General features: G+C 46.6%; 1 protein-coding gene across 1 annotated transcript; it reads right to left on the bottom strand.

Moving 5' to 3' along the window:
- Window positions 1-4,468: 4,468 nt before the first annotated feature.
- Window positions 4,469-6,842, bottom strand: LOC134389088 (galectin-7-like). Its single transcript, XM_063112529.1, has 5 exons — window positions 6,825-6,842; window positions 6,616-6,682; window positions 6,130-6,218; window positions 5,163-5,364; window positions 4,469-4,632 (listed from the first exon to the last, which is right to left on the bottom strand). Exons 2-5 carry the CDS (start codon window positions 6,628-6,630, stop codon window positions 4,519-4,521), a joined length of 420 nt encoding a protein of 139 aa, XP_062968599.1. The 5' UTR covers window positions 6,631-6,682; window positions 6,825-6,842; the 3' UTR covers window positions 4,469-4,518.
- Window positions 6,843-17,026: the final 10,184 nt, after the last annotated feature.

Below are 17,026 nucleotides of genomic sequence, written 5' to 3' on the forward strand. Positions count from 1 at the left end.
CCCTCTTTGAGAAAATATATAAATTCTAGATGAATTAAAGAAAGAAATTTACAATTTAAAAGGAAACTCTAGGGGCCAGCCCGTGGCTCACTCGGGAGAGTGTGGTGCTGATAACCCCAAGGCCACAGGTTTGGATCCCATATAGGGATGGCCGGTTTGCTCACTGGGTGAGTGTGGTGCTGACAACACCAAGTCAAGGGTTTAGATCCCCCTACCGGTCATCTTTAAAAAATAATAATAATAAAATAAATAAATAAATAATAAAACGAAACTCTAATATTTATCTTATCTCAAAATTAAAAAGAATTTTATAAGCATATAAACAATGTAAGAATTTGCAAGGGAAATCAGTAAATTTGATTAAGTAAAAATCAAAAGCATCTATATATCAGAAAAGCATGGAAACAATATCAAAATGCAAATGACAACAGAAAATGAAAAAATATATGCAACATGCTTATGGGGAAAAGTTTAGTGTCCTTCATTAATAAAGAGTTCTTACAAATAAATAGTCAAAACTCCACAATAATAAAATAAACATATTCAAAAGAAATAAAATTGACCAATTAAAATGTAAAAGAATCACATGAATAAAAAACTCCATATAAAACAACAAGGAGTTATTTTTGGCTATAATATTCAAAGCTGACAAAAGATTTAGGAGATGAATATCTTTATATATTGAAACAACCTCGTGAAGGACAATATAGCAGTATCTATCAAGAGTCTTACAATTGGGCCGAGCCCGTGGCGCACTCGGGAGAGTGCGGCGCTGGGAGCGCGGCGACGCTCCCGCTATCACAGCATTCATTCTTCATACATAGAAAACTGAAATGGAAACATCCAAATATAGGAAATTGATTTATACACATTATGGTGCAGCCATTGGATGATGTAATAATGTCAACTTACTTTTGAAAATATTCAACTCTGTTATAGAAAATGAACACATTTGTGAAATATAGACAAAACATTTTTATATACGTTAAGTACAGGTAAGTAGCTAGTAAGAAAAAGTTTGTTAAACATAGAATTCGTAGAATGAGTTAAGTATAAGACTGTCAGTTAGACACGTGCATGTGAAACATAGATAGAAAGGGATGAAAGGAACAAAAGGTACCTAATATTCATGAGATAACTGGATATTAAATATTCATTATACAGGGCCGGCCTGTGGCTCACTCGGGAGAGTGTGGTGCTGATAACACCAAGGCCATGGGTTTGGATCCCATATAGGGCTGGCCGGTTAGCTCACTTGGGAGAGCGTGGTGCTGACAACACCAAGTCAAGGGTTAAGATCCCCTTACCAGTCATCTTTAAAAAAATAATAAAATAAAAATAATAATAAAATAAAAAATAAAAATTAAAAAATGAAAAGGCTAACCACAGATGGGGAGAAAAAAATACATGTATTTGATAAAGGACTATATCCAGAAAACATAAAGAAGCCTTGCAAATCAATAATAAAAAAATAAACAATCCAATTAAAAATGAGCAAAAGATTTGAATGGACAATTCACGAGAGAAGATATATGAATGGCCACTAAGCACATGAAAAGATGCTCAACAACATTAAAGGAAAATGCAAATTAAAACAGCAATGAGAGATCAATATACATCAACAAGAACGGATAAAACTGAAACAAACAAAAAAGCAAAAACCTGGCAATTGCTCTCTTGGGAGAGCGTGGTGCTGACAACACCAAGTCAAGGGTTAAGATCCCCTTACCAGTCATCTTTTTAAAAACAAAACAAAACAAAACAAACCCAGATAATTCCCCGTACTGATGAGAATGCAGATTAAGTGGAACGTTCACATATTGCTGGTAGAAGTATAGAATGGTTCAAGCGCATTGGAAAATAGTTTGGCAGATTCTTATAAATTTAAGCATATGCATCATATAACCCAGCAACTCAACTCCTGGGTATTTACCCAAAAGAAACAAAACATGTCCACACAAAGACTTGTTCATACAATCTTTATTCATAATCATCAATACTGGAAAGAACTGAAATGTCCATCAACAAGTGAATGGACAAACTGGTATCGTCATACAACGGATTACAAACTCAGACAAAAAGAGGTGAATTACAGGGGCAGGCTTATTCATCAGTTGGTTAGAGTGCAGCCTTATAATGCCAAGGTCACAGGTTTGGGTCCCTGTATAGGCCAGCACAAAAACAAAACCCCCAAATCAATCAATCAATCAAATTAAATTGCAGCACACTCCCTGCCTTAAAACAAATGAACAAAAAATTACATGCAAACACATGAATGAACTTCAAAAACATTATGCTAAGGAAAAGTAGCCAGATAATAACACCAAGGTCAAGGGTTCAGATTCCCATATCAGCCAGCTGCCCCCCCCCAAAAAAACCCATATATATATAAATAAAATAAAAATTTTAAAGTAGCCAGACACAAAAGAGTACTGTACTGTTATACCAAATTTTAGAGCAGAAAAACTAATTTAAGAAGATAGAGAGCAGATGAGTGACTGCCAGGTGCCAGGGATGTGGGTGGCAAGGGATGATGGAAATGTCCTGTACCTTGATTGTGGAGCTGGTCACACAAATATATTTGTCAAAATTCAAGGAATCAAACACCTAAAAAGGGATGAATTCTATTGTGTGTAAATTACACCTCAATAAAGTTGATACTAAACAAAAGAAAACAAAACATGATTTCCTAGTGGCTTAATACTCTAAGGTGTGGAGTCACAGTCGCTTGGCTCCACCATCTACTTAATGTGTGATCTTGAGAAGTCACTTAAACTTCTTGTGCCTCAGATTCCTCATTTGTAAAATATGCATCAGAGAACATACTTCAGAGGTTTGTTTCGGAAATTCGAAGAATGGTTAGCACAGTGACTAACACACAGTAGGGACTCAGGGAATGTTGCTTTGACTCATATTGCTAACAAAAACAAGGTGCAGTGGGTGGAGGGTGCTACCATCTACGCAGGGGAAAAACGACTCCATGTGCATGTGTTCAGGAGGCCACGGAGGATTTTTTTGAAAGATAATAAATGAAGACATGGGTAACATATTTTAAACGACAAACATAAGAAAGCTTTAAGTACAATGTAAGTTTCAATTTTTAATGAACCATTTGAAAATCAGTCGCCAACGTGCTGCTCGTCACCTCCAAGTACCTTACCGTGTACTTTCCACAAACAGTAACGGCCTCCCCCGTATCCACTGCGAGACAAGGGTGGAGACCAGGATTTAGCACGATGGCCTCTACCGTCTAATCCGCGGACCCCACCACCGTTCACCACCGGTGCCAGTAATGCCGGGTTTTCCACGGCAGATTTTGAAAGTTGCCCCGTATGGATATGTTGTCTTTACACATCATAAAAATAAAAAATATTTATAAGTTCTTGACACAAAAATAAAACTGAACTCATTCGACAGCGAGCCCCTAGGCCTAGGGGAATGCAGACCGTCTCAGGTCTCCGGCCGCGCACGGGGAAGCCCCCGAGCTCCCTGCGCCCGCGTCGGTCGCGGAGCCGCCAGCGGGGCGCAGTCCGGCCTTGCTCCGGGTCTGCGCGCAAAGCGCCGGGCGCGTCCCGCCAGGGCGTGGCTCGGGACGAATGTTCCGGAATCGCGGCCCCGAGAGCCAACCTGCAGTTCCCGATCGCGGCCGCCGGGCGGGCTCCTCGTCCCGGGCTGAGAGCAGGGGCCGGCCCAGAGCGCCTCCCCGAGGGTGCGGGGTTCGGTAGCTCGTGCGGTCCCCGCCTCCCGCACCCGTACCCCCGCCGTTAAGGGGAGCCTCAGCGACCCCGAAACCCGAAAACCATTACACTGGCCGCCGGGGCTGGACTTGGGCGTCGCAATTAATTGTTCAGGATGGGGTTGGGGGTTGGGTCCAGCCCTTTGCGTCCTCCCACAGCTCGGCCCGGCCGCTGCCATCGCATCTGCCCCGGGGGTGCATGGCGGGGACTAGTCCGGCCTCGGGGACCGGGGCGGAGCTCGGTAACACCCATCGAACTTCCCAGCCCCTCCCGCCCGGGGTCCTAGAGGCCAGGGGAGGAGGGGGTGGGAGAGATGAGATGGAGAGGGGCAGGGAGCGCAGGGACCCGGGGACATTTATAAATCCTTACCCCGCGTGAGTTAGGGTCCCCAAGGGAGCAGGAGGGTGGGGACTCATTCTCTCTTTTTGTAGATGGACCCATTTTTCGTCTGTTGTATTTGCGACGGTCGCCAAGGGATGCCTTGAGCCCCTCCCCGCCCCCCGACGCCCGCAGATCAGCCCCAGCCACATCGCCACTTGGCTTGCTTCGCAAAATGAAGCATCATGACAGGCGCCAGACCCACCCGCTCCCAGGTCGCAAACCTCCTAAGGCCTTCCCAGACAGAAATCGCCCTAGTGGAAGCAGGTTCGAATCCTGCCCCGGCCACGGAGCAGTGTCTTCACCTCTCCGAACCTCAGTGTCCTCATCTATATGAAGGGCACACAGACACAGTCAGGTGCCCTGCGGGCTAACACTTTATTTGCCATCCAAGGTCCCGGGCTCAGAAGACCTTCACCGACTCCAGCTGCACGTCCCCGCCCACCTCCACAAGGCGCACGCGCGCCGGCGGCAGGCGGTAGCGGAAGTGGTGGTAGTGCGAGTCCCCGACCACGGTCTGCAAGGGCAAGGGTCAGTGGTTGCGATTCCGGAGGCCGACTGCGTGGGTCAGGTACCGACGCTGACACGCCGTGTGGCCCTGCGGAAGTCGCTGGACCAGCTGGGCCTCAGTTTCCCAGTGGGAAAACGGGACAAGTGTTAATTGCAAAATTTGTACTGAGGATCAGTGAGTTTACTGCTTGGGACATTTAAAAAAGTGCTTATTTAGTGTTGGCAGTTGATGTTGTTATTATTTCAGCGTCCATTGTCCCGCTATTGAAACGCAGAATTAAAGTCGTGAACAGTCAGGGTGGTGATGGGTCTGCAGGAACCACTCCCCGCTAGGACTTGTTCCTGGACGCTGTCCCAACCCAGTGCTCCCCGTGCCCCAGAGCCCTGACCTCAGACATGAATGAAGAGGGAATCCGGTCAAGGACGGCCAGTCTGAGACCACCTCTTCCCGCTGGGACACCCACCCCTTGGGCACAAGGCTCTTGCCCACCTTGTCTTGGCCCTGTCTTGGCATCATCGCCTGTCCCAGAAACGCACCTTGAAGCCCTCATCAGTGACGATGAGGAGCACCTCGAAGGGCTGCCCGCGCTGGAAGGGAATGCCCTGGCCCCGCTCCTCTGGGCCCCAGCTGCCTTGCTGTTTGCTGTTGAAGACCACCTCAGAGGTGTCCAGCCGGGGGTTGAAATGCAGGGCGGCATCGGCGCCCTCCTCCTCACTGCACAGGAAGTTTACATGGAACCTGGAAGTGGGGGACCATGGTGTCAAGGCTCAGGAACCACCCAGACCAAAGTCAAGGGCCAATGGACTGGGACTCCCCATTTCTAGAGCACCCCTAAATTTACAAGGACCTGAAAATGACACCCGCCACAGAAGGAGGAGTTGTGGACTAACGGCTAGAGAACTCAGATTCCCAAGGCATCCACAAGTTTATTGAGGCCCTGGGCACACATTCACTCAGACCAGGTCCCTGTGCTTAGGGCTAGGGTCCCCTCATTTCCAGAGTCTGGAGCTCCCAAGGAATCCTAGTGCTGATGGCTATGGTGTTATGGATTCCCAGGGAATTTTCAATTCCCAGAGGATTAGGAACAATACCAGACCCCAACATTTTCAGGGTACCCTAGATTCCCAGAAGGCCTGAAGTTCTCACAGCCATGAAGTCATAGGATTGATTGCTAAGGCCTCCCACGTGTTGAGAGCACCTCCAGAACTCAAAGACTATTTCCAGAATTCCTGGGGACTCAGACTTGGAAGTCATAGGAGTAGAGCTAGGAACTCTGAGGTTGTCCTGGTGCCCCAGATTCTTAGGGAGACTTGTGGACTCCAGACACACAATTACAGGGCAAATAAGTGAATAAGTCAGATTTCAGGACAGAAATATCCTGGGGATTCTAAGACTCTGGTGGGCAGAGATGGCCCTAGGGTCCCCATCTCTGGGGTGTAAGAATTGGGGGTCAGTTGAGCCTGGAGACCTCCCACTCCTTATCCCAGGGTCTGGGAGTCTCACCTGCCAGCCTTGTCAGGGATGACACCTCGAATTCTCAGCACAGTGCCTGAGCGGATGCCCTCGGGCAGCGAGGTCTTGTGGGGGATGGTCTGCAGGAGTGGGGGGGGCAGGGGGAAAGGGTGAACCAGGGAGACAGAGGAAAGGTGTGTCAGCCCCATGGACAAAACGACCGAGACCAGCAGAAACAGTAAAAGAGAAAAGTCTCAGAGAGGAAGGAAAGAGACAGAGACAGGGAAAGAGATGGGAAGAGAAATAAAGAGAGACAGAAAATTGTTCAAAGAGAGAAAAACCATGAGACAGTCACAAAGAGGGAGATGGGGACAAACAGGAGGGGGTGAGTCAACCCTGGACAATTCCCAGCACACCCAACACCCACTTTCACCTTTGAAACAGGAGATCTCAGCCAGGCCCCAGCGCCTCCCCATCTGGCCCAACTTTGAGTCCAAGGCCCCCAAGCTCCCTCCTCTGGCCCCCTGGCACACTCACGTAGCTCCCTGACATGGCTGGTTCAGTAGGACAGGCAACAGTGGTGGCGGTATAACTGCTGGGGGGCCTTAAGTAAAGTAGAGCAGAGGCGGCCCTGGTGACTCACCGGCACCCCTTCCCACCCACCGCCCACGCCTGGCACAGACCCTGGCCCTGGGGCAAGGCTGATGCGGCACCCTCTTCCCGGGGCCCCTGAGCTTTCCACTCACTGAGGGTTCCCAGGGGCACTGCCTCTCTTTTTGGAGCTAATAAGAGTATGGGACAGTTTGTATTTATAATAATATTAACAGCGGAGAAGGCTCATTGTGCCACCGCCCAGCCAGCCCTATCTTTTGGCTGCCTGGCAGAGAGAAGAGACGCTCATTTTATACGTAGACATGTCAGGTCCTGAGAGGCCAAGCCGAGGCTGGAACTCCAGGCCCTTCTTCCCAGCTCAGAACCTCCTGCCTAGGGCTGAGGGTGTCTCCCCTGAAACCCCAGTTTATGCCTCTGTAACATAACAGTAACTACCAACACAATAATAATAGAAAAGGCAGCTTTAAGGGGGCAGGAGTTTTGCCTGATTTGTTCAGCGCTGTACCCGTGGTTCCTAGAGTGTGCCTGGCATATGGTAAGTGCTCAGTAAATATGGTGAAATGAAGGAGGGAAAAATAATGACAGCGGCCATTTCCTGAGCCTCTGGCCACTCTAGATGTGTGAGGGAGGGGACTGACCACCCCCATGCTCCAGAGGAGGAAACTGAGCCTTCAGATGGGAAGCAGTTAGCCCGAAGGCGCAAATGGTGCGATACCATGCTGACTGTCATTTCTTCATTTCTAGATTATTCTGTTTATTCTGTCTCTCTGTCTCTCCCTGTCTCTAACTCTGTGTACCATGTACTCCTGTCCTGTTTCTCTCCTTTAAGTCTTTCTCTCTTGTTCCTCCTTCCAGAACTCCTACCATCATCCTGCTAAGTATGCAGGATGAAGTGAGACCAAGAATGAGATCAGAACCCAGCCCCAAATCAGGCCCCATAGGCCCACGACTCTGGAAGAGGAATACTGGAGGGGGTCGGGTGCGGGGAGAATGTTGAAAGAAGTTTCTTAATAGGCAGGGAAGAGGGAGGGGGAAGCTGAGCAGAAACCGCACCCAGCAGCCCAGTAGCCCTTCTTGATGGTTTCCATCCCCACCCCACTGCCCCCACTCCTGCCCCACCCAGCAGGTGGCAAAGAGGCCTGGGGCAGATGCAGACTGGCAATGGAAAGTTTGGGTGGAGACAGCCAGATTCAGAACCTGATCCACCCCCTCTTCCCCAATGCCAGGCTTCCCAGACTCTGTCCCCGCCTCACCACACACATCAGGTACTCGATGTGAGAAATGCCCTCACCTGTCCAATGCCAAAGAAAAGACACAGAGACATGAGGTACAGCAAAGCAAGACTTTAATGGTGGTCTTGCAAGACTGGGTGTCTGATGGGCAGGCACACTCAAAACGGTTACAGCAAGCAATTTATTCCTTAGTGTGTAAGTCCCTCCCCCAGTTCCTCATTGGCTGAGTACTATGGGGTGCACAATCTTCCTGGACATCGTGTAAATTTTATTATTTCCTTAAAAGGCATTTATTGCCCCCCTCCCTCTGGTGGAAAGGGGTGGGCTCAGGACAAGCGCATGAGAAAGGCCCACCAAATGTCCTGAGGAGGGAGAAGAACCAGGAAGTAAAAAGAAGAAAGGACTGGTGACCAGCCACCATCTTGAGAAGTCACTTTCGGGAAAGTGCACTTTCTGGGGTTGTCACATGTGCCAGCAACCTTTGTTAAGCTATTCTTGAAAATGAATCACTTAGGCTATTTTCCTACACTCGAGATGGTGGTCCAGTTTGGGGGTGGGGGACAGGAGCTCAGGGAGGTTGGGCAGCTACATTTCAGTGGGGGCTGTGTCACCCCATTTTGCTGAAGAGAAATCTGAGTCCTAGACAGGAGCTGTCTCCCACCCAAGGGCACACATCAAAGAGGTGGTTGGGCCCTGGGATATATTGGGTCTCGTGGTTGGCTTAGCTTCAGAGCAGCCATGTTGAGCAGCTTTCCACCTTTCCTCTTCCTTTCCCTTTTTCCTCTGGGAACTGAGATTCCTCTCCTGGGAAAGGGTAAACATTACCATTAGCATCAAAGGAACGTCTTATGGGCTGCTTTGTACTGAGATGGTGGCTAATCAAGAGCCTATCCCCTAACTGACCAGATGTTATCAGACCACAAGGGCTGTGTCACCTTGCATGCCACTGATTTTTAAATTGCCCATTACTCCGTAAGAACGCTCCCTAAGAGTCTTATAAACGTCCTGCTTTCCTTGGTTCAGGAGAACTGATCTGGCTCAGTCTCCCTCCACATTAGTGGGATAAAGCTTTTTGGCTGAAATGGCGCCTGGCTCAGGTCTCCCTCTCCCTTTTCTCTGTCTCGCCAAACCTAACAGGATCGAGCCAGGTCTTTGTGCCAAGGGCAAATTGGGATTGAATGAGAAGACAGCAGGGTTTCAGGTTATCACACCAACAGCTTGGTTCAGTCAGTTCCCCTGAAGGGTCAGCTCCATTATTCTAACATTATTCTCCTTTTTAAATACATTTCTTTATGCTGCATTCTGTATATTGCTACTGTTTCCCATGGACTCATCTCTTGCTTATTTCTTCATAGTGGCTGGATATAACTTTGCATGCAGCCAACCTGCAAGTCTGAATTTGTCTTTTTGGTGACTGGCCAGATGTTTGCATCCAATCTATTATTTTTAAAACCTGGTTCGTTTCTTGTAACTGAGATACGCCATATTCCTGATTGATTCTTATTCATTTCTGTTATCTCTCATCAGTCTTGACATAATACTTTCCTCAGAATTGTATTCCTATCTACATAATTAATGTATTCATTTCCCAATACTCCTTTTTATTGAGGTATATGTTGCATTAAATCAAAGGTATAGACATTAACAAAATAGTTGAGTTTTGACAAACGTAGAGACCTGTGCAAGCACCTCCTCAATCAAGTATCCTCCCGCTCTACAGACAGAAAGCCCGCTCCACCTGTGCCAGGAAACCACTGTCACTCCCGAGCATTTAATAGCCACAGAGTTTCATCTGCTATGAAAATAAAAGGGGTGAGGGCAGACTGATTTTTCTTACTTTAGGCCTGTTTCAGGAAATAATTTAGGTGAAAAGCAATAAATTGTACATATAGTGGTTGTAGGAATTTAAAATCCCAGGCTCTGTCAATGTTGTTGGTGACATTTTGATTGTTTTTGTACACAGTGAAGATAATTCAGGAGCTGCTTTGTTTAGTTTTTTCAAACCAATATTTCAATGACGCAAATTACACATTGGGGCTGGTTGGTTTGCTCAGTTGGTTAGAGTGCAGCCCGATGACACCAAGGTTCAGATCTCTGGACAGGCCAGCTGCCAAAAAACAAAAAAAGAAAGAAAAGAAAAAGAAAGTGACACGTTTAAAAATCTGGCTTTTTCTTAAGAAGCTTTCATGTTCATTTGAAGTCTTATCATTCTCTTTGTAAATATAGTAAATCTATCAGTCCAATCACCGCTCATGGGAAGCCTTTTCTGCAGTGTTCAGTTCCACTTATAAACTTAGGTAATTAAACGCTCTTCAGTATTCTAAGCCGCATGTGTGATTTTCCACGCGTTCGTTTGCAGGACTCGGATGGGTCCATACACGCTGCCGAGCGTCCGCGCTTGCGCAGTGAGATGCAGGGAGGGGTCTCCGCCTCCTCTCCCTTCCTTTCCCTCCTTTGCGGAACAATCGGGTCCCGCAGCGATTCCGTGGGGCTGAGCGAGGCTGGCCTCCTTGGGGTGGCCCTGAGTGGGCTGCGGGGGCGTCGGCCAGCCGGGGCTGGGTCCACGGAGGAGGGGGCGCTGCGGCCGGGCCCTCTTCTCTCTCGGAGAGAGAGTGATGAACGTGGGAAGGGGGAGCGCGGCACGAGCCCTGCGAAGTCAGATGGGCCCGGAGGCATCGGTGGGAAGCACTGGTCCAGACGGGGGCGGGGCTTCTGTAAAAATTACGTTGTTGCCGTGAAATATGCATAACATAAAATTGACCACTTTAACCTTTTTTGGGGCAGCAGCTGGCCACTTGGGGGTGTGAATCTTTGACCTTGGTATGATGCCATTTTAACCCGTTTTAATGCTCAGTTCTGTGGGATTAAGTCCACTCACACTGCTGGCAGCCGTCACCACCAGCCGTCTCTAGAACTAATTCATGTCGCCCAATGGAACCTCTGTGCTCATTAAAAACACTGACTCCGGTCCCCTCTGCGCCTGCGCCTGGCAACTCCAGTCTACCTGCTGTCTGGGTGAATTAGACTGCGCTGAGTGCCTCCTGTGAGTGAGCCACGTGGTATTTCTCCTTCCGTGACTGATGAGTATTATCTGTGCATGAAAGAGACACATGTGGATGCAGACACGTGTGTGTGCATCTCTGTGTGTACAGACACCCGTGTGTATTCGTATGTCCCCTCCTCAGTCCCCTGAGAGGGCCTGGGAACAGAGACACCCGCATAACAGTGAGCACACCTGCACCCTGACTTGCTGCCTAAGGGCCGTACCTGTCTCTACTAAGGGGCCCTTGTAGAAATGGCTGCTCCGAGGCCTGAGCAGGGCAAGTACAGGACGTACCAGGAACAACTTGTGTTGGCAAACAGGCAGAGCTGACAGAGTGATGGGCATGGTGGGAAGGTACAGGAGCCGGCCTGAAGGAGTCCCACAGGCTACACCTGGGACAGCAAGAGTCCTGGGAGGCAATACGGTGGACAAACGAGGAAGCCGGGTGTCCATATTGACGTGAATAAAGAAATGATAGAAATGATCAAAGTCTGATGAACCGGGAGATATTCCCAGTTTCCAAGCACCTCCCCACCCAATGCTCACTAACTAAGAAGACAGAAGAGAGAAGCCTGGCGGGTACCACCCTCATCACGTGATCCAAGTCCACATCACCAGTAAAGGGACAGATGGAAATCATGTGCACCCAGACAGCGTGCACACAGGGCCACTTCTGTGGCTCTTCTGCCAAAAACGCATCACCTGCATCTAATGATGAGGAGACATCACAGTGACCTGTCAGCTTCAAAGACGTCAAGGTCCTGAAAGACCAAGGAAGCCTGAGAAACCATCTAAACTGAAGGAACGGAGGTAAAGTGACATGACGACCAACCTCACTGTGGGCTTCTGAACTGGGTCCTGTGCTGCGGGGACGCTGTTCCAGCAACCGGCAGAGCCTGAATGGGGCTGAAGCTCTGACGGCTGTGGTGGCTCAGTGCTGGTTTCCCGATATTGATGGGTGTCGGTGACTGTCCTTGTTTATGGAGAAAACACCCATTAGAGTATCCAGGGGTCATGGGCTCCATAGTGGCAACTTGTTCAAACAGTGCTGTGTTTGCAACTAATCTGTAATTTTACAATTGTCTCAAAAATTTTATTTTTTTTTTTTTTTTTTTTTTTTTTTTTTTTTTTTTTTTTTTTTTTTTTTTATTATTATTATTTTTTTTTTTTTTTTTTTTTTGTCTTTTTCGTGACCAGCACTCAGCCAGTGAGCGCACTGGTCATTCCTATATGGGGTCCGAACCCGCGGCGGGAGAGTCGCCGCGCTCCCAGCGCAGCACTCTACCAAGTGCGCCACGGGCTCGGCCCAAAAATTTTATTTTTTTAAAAAGATGACCGGTAAGGGGATCTTAACCCTTGACTTGGTGTTGTCAGCACCACCCTCAGCCAGTGAGCAAACCGACCATCCCTGTATGGGATCCGGACTCGTGGCCTTGGTGTTCTCAGCACCACACTCTCCCGAGTGAGCCACGGGCCAGCCCTCAAAAATTTTAAATATCTAAAATATTGTGAGTCTTAAGTATCTTTAAATGTTTCAGGACTATTTCTAATTTAGTAGAAATCATATTTTCAAATTAAATTCACAAGTCTAAATTATTACTCAATTATATACTTTAAGTAGAACTCACAAGGCTAATCAGTTAGCAATTTTTTTTTTTTAAGATGACCTTTAAAGGGATCTTAACCTTGACTTGGTGTTGTCAGCACCACGCTCTCCCAAGTGAGCCACGTGCCGGCCCAGTTAGCTATTTAATATGCGAAAGTACTTTGAAACATTTCACAAACGTATCAAAATTAACACCATTTTTTCATAACCATCCCACTAGGATGACAATAATAAAAAATATAGACAATAACAAGTGTTGGTGAGTGTGTAGAGAAATTGGAACCCTCCAACACTGCTGTTGCAAATGTAAAATTGTACGGTCCACGTGGAAAATTGTCTGGCAGTTCCTCAAAGGTTAAACATGGAGTTATTACATGACCCAGCAATCCCAGTCCTTGGTATGTACCCAAGAAAAATAATAACATTGTCCACATAAAAGCTTGTAAATTAATGTTCATAGTAACATTATTGATAATATTGAATCAAATTATTCATTACTGAAAACGTGGAAACAACCCAATTGTCAATTCACTGATGAACGGAAAAACCCAATGTGGTCTATCCACATAATGGAATGTTTTCAGCCATAAAAAAATGAAGGACTAATGCGTGCTACATCATGGATGAACCTTGAAAACACCCTGTCAAGTGAAAGAAGCCAGACACAAAAAGGCCACTAATTGTGTGATTCCATACGAAATGTCCAGAATAGGTAAATCCGTGGAGATGGAAAGTAGATTTGTGGTTGCCAGAGGGTGGGAGGAGGGGCTGATAGGACTGGCTGCTAATGGTATGGGGTTTTTTGGAGGGTGGGGGTGGAGAATGATGAAATGTTCTGGAATTAAATAGTGGTGATGGTTGCACAACCTTGCAAATACAGTAAAAACCATAAAACCCACTGACTTGTGTGCTTTAAATGATTGAGTTTGTGATATATGAATTATATTTCAATGAAGATAATATGGGAGGTGGAAGGTGGCTGGGCATGCAGAGGGGGCAGACTTGGCTGTGGTTTGATTGGTGTTGTACTGGATGAGAGGTATGGGGGGGTATAGTCATTTTACTATGTTCCATCTATTTTTGTGCATGTTTGAAATTCTCCATAACAACAACAAAAAATTTAAAGATATAAACAACTGAAAAAATGTTCCCAGCAATAACAACAAAATGTATGATAAAATCTGATCCAAGGCCAAACAAGACAAGAGATGCACAGACCTCGATCAGATGTCATTTGAATATCTCTAAGCATCGTGGCTCTGTCAGGTAAGGAAAATAGGAAAAGAACTCAACTAGACAGAATACTAGATCGATTTGAAATACTGGTCAACCAAAGAAGTCCTCTCAATGCATGTGACTGACATATCAAACTTGAGAATGTGTAATTTGAATCCAAGGGCCATAGGTCGGGGATAGATGTGGAAACTCTAGACTTCATCAAGAACGGTTTGAGAAATATGGCAGACTATAGTTTCCAAAGATGGCTACAATAATATCTCCCATCCCACAGGCTCTTCTATGTTGTGACTTCACCATTTTTCCCAAGGAGAGGGTAGTCTACGGCTCCTCGGCTTGATCAGAGTAGCTTATGACTCACTTGTAACCTATAGAATGCAACAGAAGTGGTGCTATGTCAGAAAAGACCGCCATCTTGTGACCTGGTTTGCTCATTTTTGGAACCCTGAACTGCCATGTAAGAAGTCTGGCTATCTTGAGGTGCCCTTACTATGAGGAAGCCCAAGCTATCCAGAAAGTACCCACGTGCACAGGTCAACACCCCTGGCTGAGATCACAGCCCAGCATTGTCTACCAGACAGACTGAGTGAAGAAGACTCCAGATGATCCAGTCCCATGCTTTCATGTCACCCCCAAGTCATTGAGCCTTTTCAGCTGAGGCCCCAGAGCTTGAGAAGTAAAAAAAAAAAGCCACCCCTGCTGTGGCCAGTCCAAATTCCTGACCTACAGGATTCTTGAGCAAATAAAAAGGTTATTTTAAGCTGCTAGGCTGAGAGTAATGCATTATGCAGCAATAGCAACTGGAATAGAAACCTCAGGTGGCAGGAGGTGTATAATGTCTCTCTTTCCAATCCCTCTAACAATAACTGTTCACATGCAAATGGTGTGTCTGGGAGTGTCCAACAGCTCTGGCACTTTGTCCACATTAACCCTTTCCTTCCTCACTGCAATCCCCTGAGGTGGGGACTACTGTTATCCCCATTATACAAACACACAGAGAAAAATAACTGCCTTTAGATCATGCAGCCAGGAAACACAGAGCCAGAATTTGAACCCAGATTTCTTGCCCTTAACCACTACATTTCAAAGGATTTTTTTTTTTTTTTAAGGTGTAAACCTTCAGGGACAAAAAGAAGAAGGGAGGAGACAAATTTAGGTGCCAGATGAGCGGCAACCTTTTAGTAGATCTCAGAGACTGAATCCCAGGGCTGGACTTGGGAAAGCAGAGAAGAAACTCATTGAACCCAGAACCCGTAAATGACTCAGGATGGCACTAGGTGCTTCAGGAAGTGGGACTGAAAACAGGAGACAAAGGGCTGAATGAAATCCCCAGGATGATGGAAAAAAGAGATTCAAGATGGCAACAGTCTCAACGCTCCAACCACCTTCCCGCCTGGTAGGCAATGGAGGGCAGGTGTAAAGGACAGCCAGGGGCGAAATCCCCCAACATAGCAACTGATAGAATGTCTGGCCCATCTGAACATATGGAGAGGAGATTTAGTCAAGGAATAGAGGGCTCAGTGTTTCAATGCATAAGAAGTTCAGAGAAGGGGGCTGGCCAGTTAGCTCAGTTGGTGCTGATAACACCAAGGTCCAGGATTCAATCCCTGTACTGGACAGCTGCTGTATTAGTCCGTTTATGTTGCCTGTAACAAAATACCTGAAACTGGGTGATTTATAAAGAAAGTGACATTTATTGCTTACAGTTTCTGAGGCTGAGAAGTCCAAAGTCCATCTGGTGGTTGTGACAGTGACCCAGGGGTCTCACATTGCAAGATGGTGGAAGCAGAGAGAGCAGAGAGACCAAGAGAGAGACCCTCCTCTCCTTTTAAAGCCCTCAGAACCACACCCCTGACCACCATGTTTAATCCATTCACTACAGTGTGGTCCTACAATCCAATCACCTCTTCAAGGCTCCACCTTCCAATTACCATAATAGGATCTCCCACCCTCTTAACAGTCACAGTGGGGGCTAAGTTTCTAATACATAAAACTTGGGGGAAACAATTCAAGCTTCAGGGAGTTTTGGGGGAACACAATTCAATCCACTACAGCTGCCAAAAGAAATAAGGTACAGAAAAAACTAAGCAAACACAAAACAGGATGATCATTATCTCTAGGGAAAATAAAGTTATGCAAAAAAGGACAAATCACAAATATACCACAGGGGTAGGTGGAGAATGGCACTAAAACAGTGACTGTAGGGCCAACCCCGTGGCTCACTCAGGAGAGTGTGGCGCTGGGAGCGGGTTCGGATCCTATATAGGGATGGCCGGTGCGCTCACTGGCTGAGCGTGGTTCATACGACACCGACACCGAGCCGAGGGTTGCGATCCCCTTACCGGTCACAAAAAAAAAAAAAAAGCCTCAAAATGAAAGGACTAGCTCGGTGCCGACCGGGACCTGAGGTCACTGTGAGACAAATGCCTCATGGCAAAGGTTGTAAGACATGGGATTGTTTCCAGATGAGAATCCACAAGCTACTCATTGACCTGCACAGCCCTTTTGAGATTGTTAAGCAGGTCACTGTCATCGGTATTGAGCCAGGAGTTCAGGGTGAAGCCACCACTGCAGATACTTGTCAATTTTTTAATTTATTAATATTTATTTATTTATTTTTTAAAAAGATGACCGGTAAGGCGATCTTAACATTGACGTGGTGTTGTCAGCACCACGCTCTCCAAAGTGAGCCACGGGCCGGCCCATTAAGTCAACTATTTTAAAAGATTGATTAGCCATTAAAAAAAAAAAAGTCAGTGTCATATAAACCCAAAAGGGTGGAGGACTCTTCCAAATTCAAAGAGAATGACAGGACAACCAACTAATGTATTAACCTTTATTGGCTCCTGAGTATGCAGGAAAATGTTAAAAAAGATATGTTCTGGACCCAGCTATTCTACTCGTGTAGAAAATAAAAACATATTGTTAAATAAAAACATATTGTTTAGTCAGCTTTTGTGTTGCTATAACAAAATACATGACACTGGGTAATTTATAAAGAAAAGAGGTTTATTTGGCTCACAATTCTGTAGACTGGAAAGCCCACAATGGGGCAACTGTATCTGACAAGGGACTCAGGCTGCTTCCATGCTTCCATTCATGTGGAAAGTGGAAGGGAACCAGCATGTGCATGGAGATCATATAGCAGGACAGGAAGCGGGAGAGAGGGGCAGGGCCAGGCTCTTTTTAAAAACCAGCTCTTATGGGAACTCATAGAGG

This window comes from Cynocephalus volans, chromosome 10 (assembly GCF_027409185.1).
Source record: "Cynocephalus volans isolate mCynVol1 chromosome 10, mCynVol1.pri, whole genome shotgun sequence".
Taxonomy (NCBI): Eukaryota; Metazoa; Chordata; class Mammalia; order Dermoptera; family Cynocephalidae; genus Cynocephalus; species Cynocephalus volans.